Consider the following 18,253-nt stretch of genomic DNA (forward strand, 5'->3'; position numbering starts at 1 on the left):
TTATATATAAATATATATATTATATATATATATATATATATATATATATATATAAAATATATATATATATATATTATAATTTATATTATTATATATATATTATATTTTTTTTTTTTTTTTTTTTGAAAGAGATTCATAAAAAAAGTGAAGAACTAAGAATTAATGTTATTACTATTATTTAAAAAAAAAGAAATAAAAGGAAGCATATATTTATTTATATATAAATAATATTAAAATATAATATATATATTATATATATATATATATATAAAATTTTATTTTACATATATATAAAATTATGATATTATTTTTCTCTTGTTCTTATATATAATAAGGGTTTGGATCATTCTTTTCTTTATTTACAAATAATATTACATATATATATATATATATATTATATATATATAATACATGTATTAATATGATTTTATATTAAAATAAAAAAAAAAAAAATATATATATATAATATATATATATTATATATATATATAGGAGTACGTATGTATATTTATAAAGTATTCATCTTTTATTGAATTATAAACATTATACTATTTTTTTATTTATAAAATAATATCCTTGAAAAAAAAAAAAAAAAAAAAATGAAAAATATACCTTTTTTTTTATATATATATATATATATATAACATTATTTTTGTTTATTATATTTTAATATTTCTATGTGAATTATATAATATTATTATATATATATTAATATTATACCATATGTATAGAGTTTTAAGGGGTGGCCTACATAAATAACAAGTAGGTTATTTTAATAGGCGATGAGGCATATTAAAAATAATATATTATATGTAAAATAAATATTTTAAATATCTATTATAAATATATTTTTATAAATAATATATAAAATATAAATATAACATTATCGTATTTTAATAAATAATATATGCATATAATATATAATATATTATTATAAGGGTTTATTAATTTTAGTTATTTTTGTAATTAAAAAATATTATTATATAACAATTTTTATAAAATAATAGAATAATATGTATAAATTAAATATAAAATATTATAATATCAAAGAATATATGTGCATAAAGTGGAGGGATAAATAAAAGGCTTTAGAAAATACTTTTATATTTATAAAACTTTTAATAATTAATAATATATTAAAAAATTATAAAATGAAAAATCTTATTTTAAAAATGTAAGTTATATATATATATAGATAATACACTTATATTTAAGAAGTATTTATTAATATATAAAATGTACCTAAATATAAATATATATATATATATTAAATATATAACTTAGAATTATTAAAAAAGAATTGGTTATATATTTATGTAAATATGAATATATACTTTTAAGATTTATTATCTATATTATTTTTATACAACTCTTGTGTGTAAAATTTCCATACATCTTTTTCATATAAATATAAAGATCATAAAACGTTTGGTTAATTTCTAAAATATGGTTCAATTATACTAGTAGTAAAAAGTGTGTTCATACATATATATTACTAATCATATATATATATATATATATATATATATATATATATATATGTAAAATCAATTAATCTTTTATATATAAAATAAATATATCTTATGATAACTTTTTAAAAATAAAGGAAGGTTAAATAACAAAATTAGTTTTGTATGGTTCTTTTTTAAAATAAGAATTTCCGTTCTTGATTTTTTTATTATTAATTTTTTTTTTTTTTTTTTTTTTTTCTCTTATAATTTCTGTAACCGCATGAAATTTTTTTTTTTTTTAATTATTTTTCTCCTTTAAAACTGATGGGTTTTATTTTAATTTATTGTTTATCACGTCTATGAACTTTTTTTTTTTTTTTTTTCTTTTTAAATAAATCTTATTATTTTTTTGTTTGATATATGTGTACATATATATATTATGCTTAATTATTATGAACATATATATATATATATATATATATATATATATATATAAATATATTTCTCGTATCTTTTTAAATAATAAATATCCTATAAAGTGTGTAATTAATTATATTATTTTCCAATATATATATATATATATATATATATATATTTAATTTTAAAAAAATTTATTCCTCATGAGAAAATAAAAAAAAAAAAAAAAAAAAAAAAAGGTGGCTATCTTTATATATTATTATTATTTTGAATGTGTCTTTAAAATTATATTATAAAATTGCACATCCCTAGTTTCTTTTTTTTTTTTTTTTTTTTTTATTCTTACTTTTCTTTTTTTGTGTATATATATTTTATACTTACAAGAAAGATTTAATACGAATATATTGGATATGTACTTCCTTCCCATGTGTGCTTTATATAAATTGTTAAATTTATATTATTTTAAATATATTTTAGTTATATTTTTATTTTTTTATAATGAATAGTATAAAGGTAAAATTATATATGATATATATATTGTTATATGTGTTTATATATTTATGTATTTATATATGTTTGCTTATTTTTTATTTTTTTTTTGAAGGGTTCTGCTAAGGAATTGTTTAAACATTTAAAAGACGAGGTAATACTTAACAGAATAGAAGAAAAATGTAATATTTGTATGATTGTATGTGGATATTTTTCTTTTTTTATAAATGTTTAAATAAAGAATGTATGTTGTACTATATATATATATATATATATATATATATATATTTATACAAATATTTATTTTTTTATTTATTTATTTATTTATTTATTTTTTTTTTTTTTTTTTTTTTTTTTACAGCTCATACAACAAAATAATACTTACTCATATGATGAGGACTCTAATATAATTTCTTCTACCAATTCTAATGATGAAGAATACTATGAGGACATAAAATATTTAAAAAAAGAACAATTAAAAGCATATATATGTAAATTGAGAAAAGAACTAAGAAATTATAAAATGAGAGAATTACATTTACTGAGTGAAATAAAATATTTAAAAAGAAAAGTCACAAGACTCAATGATTTGATAGAACATGATAATATATTATTAAGAGGGAATAGGAAAGGTAGTAATTCTTTGAAATATTATGATGATAACTATAGTAATAAATCATATGAACAAGGTGGAGAAATGTCTTCTTGTTATATGAAAGCACCAGAAGGAAAATATTTAATAAAAAAGAACAAGTTTTTATGTGATAGTAAAAATACAATTCATAATTTTCATAAAAAACGTAGAGATTTTTCTATTAATAGTATAAATGAAAGTATAAATAATTGTCGGAGAAATAGATCTATGTCGAATACATTATTATATAAACAAAACAAACAACAAAACAAACAACAAAACAAACAACAAAACAAACAACAAAACAATCGACAAAACAAACAACAACGTCAACATCAAGGAGTAAGAGGTTGGGGATTAGAACTAGGAAGGGAAGAACACAGTAGTAATATGTTACATAATATTACAAGTAAATCTGTTTATTCTTTAAAGAATGTAAATGGATATAATAATGATAATATTAATACAATTCTTTATAGGAATAAATATAACAGTAATAATTCAACATCTTCTTGTTATATTAATAAAAATAATAATATTAATATGAAAAGATATAATAGTTCAACATCTTTACTATGTAGTAATAAAAATATAAACTTATCAAGAAAAAGTCTTATAAGTAATACAATGCATAATAATAAAACAAATAATATTTTTTCATCAAATAGGAGCCTTGCCTCTTTTTCAAAATATGAATTGAAAGAGCATCTTATTAGTAACAGTAAACATAAAAGAAATAATTTGTTAACAAATAAAATTAACCATAACATAACAAGAGATATACAAAATTATCATAAGACTCGACAAAGGATTTTATCAAATAATAATATATCTGAAAAATCCACAGGCAAATTGTTAAATAAATTGTCTACATTGAATAATAAAAATAAACATGGTCAAAAAATATTACCAAAGAATAATATTAATATAAAATGTAATATCATGAATCATAAAGGTAATAACACTCCAAATGAATGCCCTAGTAATATAATAACAAAACCTATTTCTAATGATAAAGAAATAAAAAAAAAGAAAAAAAAAAAAAAAAAAAAAAAAAAAAATTGTTATGAGGACATGTTTCATTTTAAACACCATCAAAATATTTTAAATAAAAAATATACATCATCTTATGAATATACAAAAAACAAAACAAAACAAAATAAAGAAAATACGATAAATAAAAACGTAAAAGGGATATCACATAAAAAAGAAAATAATATTCACTCCTCAGAAGCTACAAAACATAATGTGGAACAAATAAAAAATGACGCAAAAATCCAAAACAATAATAATATATCAGATGAAAATAATTCATTTGTGTTGGATCCATTGGTATCTGATGAGAATAAGCACCAACAGGAAATAAAAGATGTTAAACTTATAAATGATGATGTTAATAAAACATCACCACGTTTAAATGAACAAACAAATGTACAAAATGTTACAAGCGAAAAGAATATGACATACACTTCAAAGAGTAACCATGATAGTTTTATATCTTCAGAAAATGAAAGGGTTAAAGAATACTTAAATAAATGTAGATTAAAACAAAAAAATAAAATAAATACTGAACAAAAAAAAAGTGAGAAACAACCATCTTTAAATACCATAACAAAAGAAAATAGAAATAGCAAATTGATTGACTTAAAACAACATATAGATATAGAAATAAAGGAAAATTTTAGAAAAGAACTGGATGAATTAAAAAAAAGAAATAATAATATTATTTTAAAACCTTCCAACTTTTATAATTTTCCTATGGATACTAGTAGTAGTAATACTAGTGATAATTCTGATAATAATATATGCCATAAAAAAGAAAATATGAACGATATGAAATGTACTAAGTATAATGTAAAAACAAATCCTTTAAAGGAATCAACACTATTAAATATATCCTTTAATTGTATTGATAAAAGGATAACCAATTTACAAAATTATTTGAAAAATACAAAGAGGTAATAATTTTTTTTTTTTTTTTTTTTTGAAAGTAGCATATGTATAAATTTGTCTGTAAATTTATAGATTTTTCTTTTTTTTTTTTGGTAATTATTTATTGACGAATTTGTTAATTCGTTTATATAAATATAAATATAAATAAATAAATAAATAAATAAATATATATATATATATATATATACAATAACAATGCGTATAATTTATAAAAAAATAAAATATAACGTGAAAAAAAAAATAAAGTAAAATAACAAAATAACAAAATAACAAAATAACAAAATAAGATAATAACATAATAAGATAATAACATAATAAGATAATAACAAAATAACAAAATAAGATAATAACATAATAAGATAATAACATAATAAGATAATAACATAATAACAAAATAACTAAATAATATAATAAGATAATAAAATTTTTTAATTATATTATTATTATATAGTGTTATATATATTATTATGTTGTCGTTATTTTTTATTCTTTAGAATAATGAGTGATCTTTCCCTAGCACTGCTTAAATTATGTTTGCGTTTCATTTTATTTTCGAATTTTTTCTTTTTAATTTTTAAGTATTTGGTTCTAAATTTTTTGTCTGTTCTTAATCTATTTTGTAATTGTTTTTTTCTTTGTTTAGCAGTGTTATGTAATGTGTTTGTATCTTTTTGTGTTGTTGCGTTTATATATTTTCCAGAGATATATTTTTTATAAATTCTTTGTTGTTTTTTGGTTAGTTTATTATTTTTTGATAAAGCTTCTGAAATTTCTGGGTGCATTAATTTAAGCATATTAATATTATATTGTTTTTCATCGTTTTCTAAGTTAATATCATGATTATCACTATTGTCATTATTATATTTGTTTTTGCTTCCTTTCTTATTTTTATTTTTGTTTAATTTCTTTTTTTCTATAATATCATTTTCATCTTCTAATTCTCCTACATTTTTAATTCTCTTTTTAGTTGACTTAACCCATTTTTCATATAAGTTTGTAATACTATTAGTTTTATCATCTTTGTTTTTATTTACTTTTTTCTTAATACCGAATTCGTCACTTTGGAAGGTATCAATTTCTGTTAGAACAAATTTTCTTTTTTTATTATCCCAAATTTGTTTTTTTACAAATCTTTGTTTATTTAATTCTTCGGTTTCATCTGGAGGTAAATCGAAACCAGGATTTTTAATATCTAACGTGGATGTGTTATTATAACGCATATCATTTTTCATTTTTTTTTCGTTGATAATTCTTAAAACATCATCAAAGGATATATTTTTTATATTATTCACATTATTAATATTATTATTATTAAATTCGTTGCTATCATTATTTTCATTTTTTTTTAATTTTTTTAATGCTCTCTTACTTAATTTTTTCTTGTTCTCCATAAAATGTTCACTGGGATCATTTATATTCATAGATGTTGAATTGTAATTTCCTTGTGAATGTAAAAATATTTTTTTCCACATTTCTGGGATATTTTTAATATCTTCATTTTCATCTTCTTCGTCACTTATCTGATACGTTAATGTATCCATAAATTCGTTTACATCATTTGATAATACATAATTACGTCTACTTTGGTATCTTTCATTTTTTTCTTTGAGCTGATTTAATTTTTGTTTTAATTCATCAGATATGGTTTTTATTTTATTGTTTGAATTTTTATTTTCAAAATTATGAATAATAGATATTAATTTGTTTTTTGAATAATCATAATTAGCATTCATATTTTCTATATTAGTTTCTTCGTAATGTTCATTATTTTTTTTTTCTGTTGTATCGTTTTCTTGATTATGATTTTTTATTTCCTTTTGTACCAAATCGTTTGTAATTTTTCCATTACATATGTTATTATCATTATTATTATGGGATATGTAATTTATTATGTTATTAAAAAGGATATCCACTTCGTCGTTAAGTTGGTCATTGCACATATAAACATCACCATCATTATTTTTATTATTATTATTATTATTGTTATTATTTATACAATTATTTGTGTAGTCAATTTCCTTTTCGGTCTCTAAAAATTCACGCGTTGTATTCTCATTTGTTGAACGCATATCTTCAGGTAGACATCTCTCATTTTCATATATCCAGTGAGGGTGATTATATAACGATAACTTATATAAACCTCCAATTTTATTTATCTTATTTATACACTTCGTACTTACATATTTAGATACCTTAGGTCTCATTGAATAATATAGTTTGTATGATGCTAGTATACTTTTATTTAATGACATTAGCTCAGTGTCTCTTTTTTTTAAATCTTCTATATATTCAATATAATCATTAAGATGTGGTACACATCCCATATATACAACATCGTTTGTAGTATTTTTATGTGAAGAGGTATATGATTTGTCTATTTTGTTTTTATCACCACAATGATTATCATTGTCATTATTCATATTCGTCACATTACTCATTACATTTACTACAGTGTTTACTTCACTAACCATCCCTTTTGGGATGAACCCCTTTCTAGGTATGTCTTCCATATCGGTGTCGAGCACCGATTTTTCCTTTTTAAAAAACTTCAATTTCTTTCCTATGAAGAAACAAATTTCGTAGGCATATAGTATATCTTGATATGTTAAAAGAGAGATACCATAACCATTTATATCCGTTCGACAAGCTCGACCAATCCTATGAATAAATAACTTGGGCGAGAAGGGTAAATTATAATTAATTACATTTTGCACAGATGTTATATTTATTCCTCGAGATGCTACATCGGTAACTAGCAAGAATTGAATATTATCATTATTTGTAAAATTATTGATTTGTTCAAAACGGAAGGAAGTATCTGAATTTCCGTATAATATAGAATGGTGTATTTTAAAATGTTTTAAGATATTACTAAAAAATAAAATATGATATTTTGTACAAAAAAAAATCATGGTTTTGCCTAGTTTTTTTTTTTTAAATATAAGTATTAATCTAAGCAGAAGTGCATATTTTTCATATGATCTACAAAATAGAAAATGTAAATGAACTTTTTCATTTATTGTATTATCAGTAGTTAGGAAGAGTATATCAGGATTATTTAATTTTAATTTAAAATAATTTTCAACATTTGTAGGTAAGGTAGCACTAACTAGAATGGTTTGTTTCGAACTATTATTTAGACTTTTATATATAACATTCATATCATTATAATAATTTAGTTCTAATAATCTATCCGCTTCATCAATAATTAATATTTCTACTTTTTCTAGACTCAATTTTGTTTCTTGTAATAAAAAAGATAATCTCCCTGGTGTACATAATAAAATATCTAAATTTTGATTAAGTATATCAAATTGTTTGATTATACTAACACCACCAATAATTATATTAATATTTAAATAGAAATAATTTTTACAAATTTTTTTACATAATTTATATATTTGTATAACTAGTTCTTTTGTAGGTAATATAATTAAACCTCTAATACCATAATATTTATTATGTTCTTTTAATATGTCAATAAGTGTACATAAATAAACTAATGATTTCCCTGACCCTGTTTTGCTAATACATATAACATCTCTTCTATGTAATATTTTAGTAACACATAATTTTTGTATATCTGTTGGTTTATTATATTTCAAGTTTGATGCTATGCTTCTACACATATTTTCACTTAATCCTAATTGTTGAAAAGAATTTAATATTACTTTTTTTTTTTTATTATTACTTTTATTCTTTTTCTTTTTATACAAGACAAATTTCTTCTTTTCCTTCTTTTTATTATCATCGGAACAACTTGAACTATAATTGTTGCAATCTGATTCTTCTACTTTTTCTTTTTTCTTATCTTTATCAGAAAAAAGCCATTGATATCTTTTGGTACCATTTTTATTTTTCGAAATATTTTTATTTTTTTTTATTAATATGTTCTTCTTCTTATTTTGTAATAAATCAATATCTTTCTTTTTCAATACATCTTCTTTACTCTTTTTTTTGATAACACTATTCTTTAATTCGTTTTTTTTTTTTATATTAATTCTTTTTGCATTCTTAGGATTATTTTTGGACTTTTTTTTATTTTTACTTTTATTTATTTTTTTCTTATTCGATTTGGTATTATCTGAGCTGGAAAGGCTAAAGATCTTTTTTTTGTTCTTCATAATTTTATAAAATGAATAGAAAAAATAAAACAATCTATATATTTTTTAAAAATTTACAAATATGAATAATTTACATAGACTCTATGCTGAACAAAAATAAATATATAAAAGAAAAAAAAAAAAAAAAAAAGAAAAGGATCATCATATAGAAATAAATAAAGAAAACATATTATATTATATTATATTATATTATATCATATTATATATATAAATAATATACATACATTTAAATTAATATTTATATATTTATATATGAAATAATATATTTTACTTTATAATATATCTTAACTACATAAATTTAATTCAAAATATAAAATGGTATAACATAAAAAAAAATTATAGCTAAAAATATATTATTTTTCACTTAAATGAATTAAAGAAAAAGGAAATATATATATATATATATATAATAGTTTTTATAATATTATTATATATATAAATAATATTATATTTATTTAAACAACGCTTTTTGAATATATATATATATATTATATATTATCATATATGCATATAATAATATACATGTAATAATATTTACATAATATATATATATTATTACATTTATATTAATATTTATATATATTGTACTACTACCAATATTTTTTTTTTTTTTTTTTTTTTTTTTTTATATTATATTATATTTAATTTTTGTAGATAAAAAGTATTTAAAATATTTTTGATTTATATCTTTTCCAGTTTGTATGTTAAAAATTTTATGTGATATAATTAAAACAATTTTGTTTTCACACATAAATATATTCCTCACTATAAGTATATATATATATATATATATATATATAATTTTTATTTTTTTATTTTTTATTTTGTTTTACTAAAAAGACCATAGGGGCTGTATAATATAAAATAATAAATGTTTACATAACAATGTGGACTTAATATGAACAAGATAAAAATAAGAAAATTTGAGGATCCACATGTTTGGATATATGAAAATGTATTATTAAATAAAACATTGAATTTAAAAGAAATTGAAAAAAAGAAAGATAATAAAAATGTTCCAAATGCATTATTGCATGAAGAAGCTTGTAAGAAATTGAAAGGCATATTAAAAGAATGTAAAAAATATGACAAAGAATTACAAGAAATTAAGAATAAAAAAGAATCCTTTATATTAAAGAATACTTTACATCCAAATAAAAAAATTAATTTAAAACTTTTATTGCCTGATAATCAATTTAAAGTAAAAAATGAGGAAGAGAGGAAAAATTTTAAATTAATTTTTAACGAAAATAAAAATATCTATATTAGGAATAATCAAAAAGTATATAATAATATAATAAATATAAAAAGGAACAGTCAAATAGCATCTACTAATAATGTAAACAATAATAATAATATAAACAATAGTAATAATATAAACAATAGTAATAATATAAACAATAATAATGATAATATACTACCTACTAATAATTTATTAAATGATATTAAAAAAATACAGAAGGAAAAAATTTCGAAATTATATTCAGTTTTTAATAATCACGTAAATTATTATGATAATTATTTAAAAGAAAAATATATGAAGGAGGAATATTTATCAAACGTAAAATATGAATATGTATCTGCACATCGTAATAATTACAATGATCATGATATAAAACCTGATGTTATTTATAAGGAGGATTCCAATGTGTCTAACACAACCCACAATAATCATAACAACAACAACTACAACAACAACAATAACAATAATGATAATAATAATAATAATTTTAGTAGTAGTATTTCTTCTTCTGATCATTTGTATCCTACAAATGTTGGTAAAAATAATTCAGTGTCAGATACAAATTTAAAGTTAAATGTACATACTAATAATATTCACATTTTAGATAATAAACAATGTTATGATACGCTTCATCATAATAATGCTTATTCACATGATATATATGCTAATCAGGGAAATGTTAATACTGCAGATGATATATATATAACAAAGATCAATAATAACAATGTTGAGGACATGAAGAATGTGACAAATAACATTATATTCAACAAATTAAACATAAACAATGAAAATAGCCCAAATTATTTTTTATACAATATGAACAACCAAGAACATGAATCTATAAAGAATGATAAAAACAATTCTAAGAATTATCCTTCTGATTATAAGAAAGAAACATCATCCTATTTGACGACGGAAGAAAATTGTAATGACGTAGATATGTATGATGATAACAAAATGTGTGATGATAATATATATGTGAAAAGAAATATCTACCATAATAAAAATAATAGTGTGAAAGACCTTTTTGTAAAAAGTTTCAATATTTTAAATACAATAAACCAAACCTCCTTGTACGACAAACCAAATGATGAGGTATCAAACGAGGATGGGAATAGCAATGTTTTGAATGGTAGTGTTTTATCTATATTAAATGAGCTAAAGGAAAATAAAGTAAAAGAAAAGAATAAAATTGGAGAATATAAGAAGGATAATACATTACACAAGGATGATGAAAAGGTTTCTATGAGTAGGATTTACACAAATGAGATGAAAGAAGAAGAAGTGGTCAATGTTCATAAAAATGAATCCTTCTGTTCATATAGCATAAATAATAATAGTAATAATAATTATTATAATTATTATAATAATTTGAAGGAAACCGTGGTTCCTGATAAAAAAAAAGAGAACAATAAAAATAAGCACATTAAACAGTATGAACATTTAGATAGTAATAATATAACGATTAATTCTTTAAGTAATCATTTAGATATAGATGAAGAAAAAATAATCAATGTATGTAAGTATATATTAGATAATGATTATATATATAAATATACAAAAATTGAGAAAGAAGTAGCTGAATTAATATGTGAAGAATTAAATGTCTCAGAGAAATTAAAATTTAGTTGTATCAATTTACAAAAGAGGAATCCCATAGTTACTATATTAGGACATGTAGATCATGGTAAGACAACTTTATTGGATCGATTAAGACATTCGAATATAGCTGAGAATGAGATAGGAGGTATTACTCAAAAGTTGGGGGCATTTGAAATAGTATGTCGAGAAGATAAAAATGGTGTATATAATGATAATAATAAATATGGTGTATATAATGATAATAATAAATATGGTGTATATAATAATTATAATAAAAATGGTGTATATAATAATAATAATAAATATGGTGTATATAATAATTATAATAAAAATGGTGTATATAATGATAATAATAAATATGATGAACATAATACATATGATGAAGATAATATTTATTGTGATAATTCTTCTAATTATCATAATAGAAAGATTACCTTTTTTGATACCCCAGGACATTCCGTATTCAGAACTATAAGGAAACGATGTGTACAATGTAGTGACTTAATCGTCCTAGTAATTTCTTTAGATGACGGAATTATGAGTGAAACCATTGAATGCATTGAACTAGCCAAAAAATACAATACACCACTTATTATAGCTGCAAATAAAATTGATAAATTTCATAAAAATATTGAAGAACTTTCAAAAAGTTTATTAAATTATAATATCGTTACTAATTTAGAAAATGGGGATGTTCCAATTGTTCCAATATCTGCCAAAAAAAATATAAATATTGATATTTTAAAAAAGCAAATTTTACATGTTAGTAATAAATTAAATTTAATGTGTGATTATGGATCTTTATGTTCAGCTTATATATTAGAAAAAAAAGTAGACCCTTCTAAAGGGAAATTATTAACTGTTATATGTAAATCTGGAACATTAAAAGTTAATACATATTTTATAATTGGACATATATATGGAAAGATCAAAAGAATATATAATAGTAATAACCAAATAGTATCACAAGCATATCCTTCAGAAGTTGTACAAATTATAAGCTCAATTCCTTTATCATATGATAATATAAATTATGGTGATATTATGTTAGAAATGAGTACTTTAAAATGTGCTCAAAAAGTATCGAAATATAAGTTAAAATTAGCTCAATATAATTTAATAAATGATCATTATAATATGAACAAAACTTTTGGTGAAATATCTACAAATATGGATAAAAATAAAAATAATTATATTCATAATTATGATAATAATTTAGATGATAACATGATCGATGAATTACATAATGATATATCTTTATATGATGGTAATAAAAAAAAGGAAAATTTTAACAAATTGGATATTAATAAGAAATATAATAATAATAATAATAATAAAAAATATTATAATAATAAAAAATATAATAATAATAATAAAAAATATAATAATAATAATAAAAAATATAATAATAATAATAATAATAATAATAATAATAATAATAATGATTCAGATTTAAAGAATTCATTAAACAACTTCAATAGTAAGAATAATAATTTGAGTGGCTCTAATTTTAATTTAAATTCTTTCAAGTTACCTCAAATACCTTTAATTGTAAAAACATGCGATGAAGGTAGTTTAGATGCTATAATCGAAGGAGTAGAACATTTTAACAAAAATGAGGCTAAAGAAAAATATTGTAATATACATAATTTTATAGATAGAAATTATATAAATAAGAATATGTTAAATGATGATATAAATAATATATCTAAAGAATTATTTTCAAATTGGTGTCCATTAAAAATTATAAACAAAGGAATAGGTACATTTCATAGTACGGATTTAAAATATTGTGAACATATAAATCCATGCTTTCTTATTTCGTTTAATGTTGATATTGATTTTAAATTATTACAACCATATATAGAAAATCATAATATTATTTTAAGAAATCATAATATTATATATGAATTATTTAATGATATAGAAAATATGTGTAACTTCTATTTTGATTCTTTACATGTCTATGAACCAGTCGCAAAAATGATTATAAATAAAACTGGTTATTATTCTATTAAAAAAAATAAAACAAAAAAAGTTGTTATATCCGTAGATATAAAAGAAGGATCGTTTACATCCCATGAATATTTTACACTTAAAAGGAATCAACAAATTATTCATAATAAAATCCATATACTTTCCATGCAAAAAAATAAACAAAATACAAACGAGCTAAACAAATCATGTAATATTAACGCCATCATATTTAATATTAATTCGGATGATTTTGAGGTAGGCGATGAAATTGTGGCTTACAAAAAGGTTATAAGGTCCCCCCTCTTTAACACAATAAAATCCTTTCACCTTTCATAAAAACGAAACATGTGTGTATTAGTCTATATTATTATATTAAAATGTATATTTCTATTTTTTTTGAAAGAGAGGCTGATTATTTCTCTTTTCAGTGAATTTCATATGAAATGTATATATATATATATATATATATGAGAACAAAATAATACTATATTATATTATATTATATTATAAAAATTTTTTTTTTTTTGTTATATATATAATGATAATAGACATGCTTTTAAAAAAGAAATTAAAATAATATATAATATGTACATACATAAAAATGTATAAATAAATCAATAAATATATATATATATATATATATTATTTTTTTTTTTTTTGTAATATCAACTATATCATACTTTTTTAGTTTTTCAAAATAATTTTGATCATATATATATATATATATATATATATATATATATATATATATATTTTTATTTATTGTCAATTTATTATTATGTAGCTCACATTTTGTCTTTTTTAAGTTGTGTCAAACTTTAAAATGAATAATTAAATAAAAAAAAAAAAAAAAAAAAAAAAAAATGTATATATATACTTCTATATATACATTTATATATATTATTTTATAAAGGTTGTGTTGTATGTATCCTTAACATTTTATATATAGGAACTACAAATATCGCTATCCACTTGTTTTATTTGTATATTGTGTTTCTTTATTCAATGTTCTATCTTCTATCTTCCTTCTTATAATGGCACCGTTATATGAAGAAGCGGGTATTATTCTGGATGATGTGTCGGGAGTCATTTTATTTTATGAAGATGTAATTAACGAAATGAAAGGTTCTTATAATAGTCTATATGATAATATGATATTATTAAAAAATAAAATGGAAAATATAAAAGAACAAAATAAAATAATTATAAAAGAAAATGATTCTAAGGAAAAATATTTTAATAGTAGTAATATGTTAAATGATATATTATGTAACAAATTGGGTTCAATTAATATGACGACGGAGAATAGGAATAATGAAGGTGTCAACGATAGGAAAAATAATAATAATGACGATGATAATAATAATGATCATAATGATGATTATAATGATGATAATAATAATGATTATAATGATGATATTAATAATGATCATCATAATAATGATTATAATGATGATAATAATAATGATTATAATGATCATCATAATAATGATTATAATAATGATTATTATTATAATAACATTTTATCTTTTCAAAATAAGCCCCTTTGTTATAATAACCAATTAAAGAAGGATAATAGTAAAATTATAAAATTAGATGAAAATATTTTTAATATTTTAAAAGAGGAAAATGAAATGGGTTCTATTAATGGTAAGGATATAAATACGGAAACATCAAAAGACGAAACATCAAAAGACGAAACATCCAATATAAATATGAATGATATATATAGTGATAACTTCTTAAATGTCGACAGTTCTATAAATTCAAACAAAGTAAGTCCTATAATATTATCCGATGAAAATAAGAAACTGTCAAATTTTTTAAAAGAAAAAAAAAGAGAATACCAAAAAATTATATCAAGTAATAAAAAGGAGGATGTGCTTAATATTCTGAGTGACATAAATAATGAAGACAGCACACAAAAACAAATGAATAATAATAATAATAATAATAGTAATAGTAATAATAATAATAATAATAATAGTAATAGTAATAGTAATAGTAATAGTAATAGTAATAGTAATAGTAATAGTAATTTATATGTTTATGATAATAATAAATTTGTTCCTCCGTGTACAAAAGGACAAAATATAAATGGAACACATATGTTTACACAAGAAGATAATAACAAAAAAGATGAAAAGAAATATGGTATTCATTATTCTATAAAGAAGAATACCAAAATATACAGAGAAGATATGAAGAATTATAAAAAGTCAACTAATAGTAAGAATAATTCTTTCTTACATGATAATAAAATAAAGAAAAAGAAAAAGAAAAAAATAAATAATAATAATAATAATAATAATAATAATATGAATAAAGATATTTATAATAATATGAATAAAAATATTTATAATAATATGAATAAAGATATTTATAATAATATGAATAAAAATATTTATAATAATATGAAAAACCAAATGAAGGAAATTTTTAATTTTATTTATAAGATAGACCCAAAAAAAAACCATTTTACAAATTTTATGAATAACATATATAACAATAAACAAATAAATAATTGTTGTGAAGATCATTTCCCTTTTTTTTTACTACCAAAAGAAGATAGCATGATATTAGAAAACATGGAATTATATTTATCATCAAAGTATAATAAAGAAAGTTCCCATAAAAGCTGTAACCCTACTAATAATATACAAGAATACAATAATAAATACATAAATGATGAGAATGATATAGATAATTTAACAAACATACAAGATAGTATTTCATCCTTTGGAAAAAAATTAAATAATATTAACGAGAGTAATGAAACCATAAGAAATTATAGTATAAACAATTTATGTAAAATTATGAATGAAGATAACCATAAAGGATTTAATAAAAATTCGTTTACATATAAAAATAAAAATATAAATAAAAATATAAATAAAAATATAAATAAAAATATAAATAAAAATATAAATAAAAATATAAACGATATAGGGAAAAATAATATGAATATACATAATTCCAATGTATATGAAAATAAATATGAAATGCATTTTGATGATATAAATGAAAAATTACGTATTCCAAATAAAAGGTATATATCTTTAAATGATGATGATTCTAGTTATAAGAAAAAAAAACAGAGAACAAAAAACAAAAAAAAAATACAGAATAATTCTAATATATCTAATAATATATATACCTCATCATCTGTAGGTTGTCCATATTGCACATGTATTACTCATAAAAATATATCTATGACAAGAGGAAAAACCTATTCTTATTATTCCGATGAAGCAAATCAACATACAGATAATTTGATTAAAATTATCAATCCAAAAACTATCATGAGAAATAAATTGATTTCTAATTTTATAGACATTGATAAGAACCCTATTTTTGTGCCTGCATATAATCAACGTTATCGAGTTTTGTCAAGCGTTGAGGAAGTACAACTAAAAGAAAAAAAAAAAAATAATAAAAAAAGGAAAAAAACAAAAAAAATAAAAATAAAAAAAAAAACAAAAAAAATAAAAATAAAAAAAAAAATAAAAAAAATAAAAAAAATAAATAATGGAACAGTCAAGTTAACCTTTGATGAAAATGTAAATAAGACATCATTCGAGAAAGATAAGGAAAACATATTAAATGATACAATAATAAATAACAACAACAACAATAATAATAATAATAATAATAATAATAATAGTAATAGTAATAGTAATAATAATTGTAATTATTTATGTATGGATACTATTATGAGCACAAGTCATAATTCATCTTCATGTAATGATTCCGATTTAAAAAGATGCGATAAAAAAAATGATCATGTAACAGACACTATTAAAAATAATAAGAACGATAAAGAACTCTGTAAAAATAAAAATAAAAATGTGCTATGTAATAAAAAAGATAGAAATGAAAATAAAATGACAACAGAAGGAATAAAGGATGATAGTAATATAGAAAAAAAAAGGAAAAGAGGAAACCATCAAAAATATGATGAAGTTGGAAATGATATAAATCAAAAGAAAAGAAAAGATAAGGAAAGTTTATTATATGTTAATAATGATAATGATCCAATTAATGATATAATATTGAATGATGTACATCATATCAAGAAATATGAATTAAGAAGACAAAAAAAAATAACATATATTTTACCATCATTAAATAAAAAATTAAGAAGAGATAGCTGCCGATTAATATTTGATCCCTTTGGGTACAATAATACATGGAAAATTAAAACAACTTAATAAAATAAGACAAAAAAAAAAAATATATATATATATATATAAAATATTTTCTTTAAATGATTTATTATAAATAAAATGAACAAAAAAATATATATGTATTATTTATATATTTTCATTATTTTTTTTTTTTTCATTATTTTTTTTTTTTTTCC

General features: G+C 19.2%; 4 protein-coding genes across 4 annotated transcripts; 3 read left to right on the top strand and 1 right to left on the bottom strand.

Annotated features, from left to right (window-relative positions):
- Positions 1-2,366: 2,366 nt before the first annotated feature.
- PRSY57_0826200 (hypothetical protein) lies at positions 2,367-4,953 on the top strand (the record flags this gene model as incomplete). The annotated part of the gene is made up of 3 exons (XM_012907200.2): positions 2,367-2,381; positions 2,473-2,511; positions 2,719-4,953. 3 exons carry the CDS (start codon positions 2,367-2,369, stop codon positions 4,951-4,953), a joined length of 2,289 nt encoding a protein of 762 aa, XP_012762654.2.
- Positions 4,954-5,420: 467 nt separating this feature from the next.
- Positions 5,421-9,068, bottom strand: PRSY57_0826300 (ATP-dependent RNA helicase DBP10, putative; the record flags this gene model as incomplete). The annotated part of the gene is made up of 1 exon (XM_012907201.2): positions 5,421-9,068. One exon carries the CDS (start codon positions 9,066-9,068, stop codon positions 5,421-5,423), a length of 3,648 nt encoding a protein of 1,215 aa, XP_012762655.2.
- An 898-nt stretch (positions 9,069-9,966) lies between these two features.
- Positions 9,967-14,226, top strand: PRSY57_0826400 (translation initiation factor IF-2, putative; the record flags this gene model as incomplete). Its single annotated transcript, XM_012907202.2, has 1 exon — positions 9,967-14,226. The coding sequence occupies one exon, from the start codon at positions 9,967-9,969 to the stop codon at positions 14,224-14,226; it is 4,260 nt and encodes a 1,419-aa protein (XP_012762656.2).
- Positions 14,227-14,924: 698 nt separating this feature from the next.
- On the top strand, positions 14,925-18,101 carry PRSY57_0826500 (hypothetical protein; the record flags this gene model as incomplete). The annotated part of the gene is made up of 1 exon (XM_012907203.2): positions 14,925-18,101. The coding sequence occupies one exon, from the start codon at positions 14,925-14,927 to the stop codon at positions 18,099-18,101; it is 3,177 nt and encodes a 1,058-aa protein (XP_012762657.2).
- Positions 18,102-18,253: the final 152 nt, after the last annotated feature.

This window comes from Plasmodium reichenowi, chromosome 8 (genome assembly GCF_001601855.1).
Source record: "Plasmodium reichenowi strain SY57 chromosome 8, whole genome shotgun sequence".
Classification (NCBI taxonomy): Eukaryota; Apicomplexa; class Aconoidasida; order Haemosporida; family Plasmodiidae; genus Plasmodium; species Plasmodium reichenowi.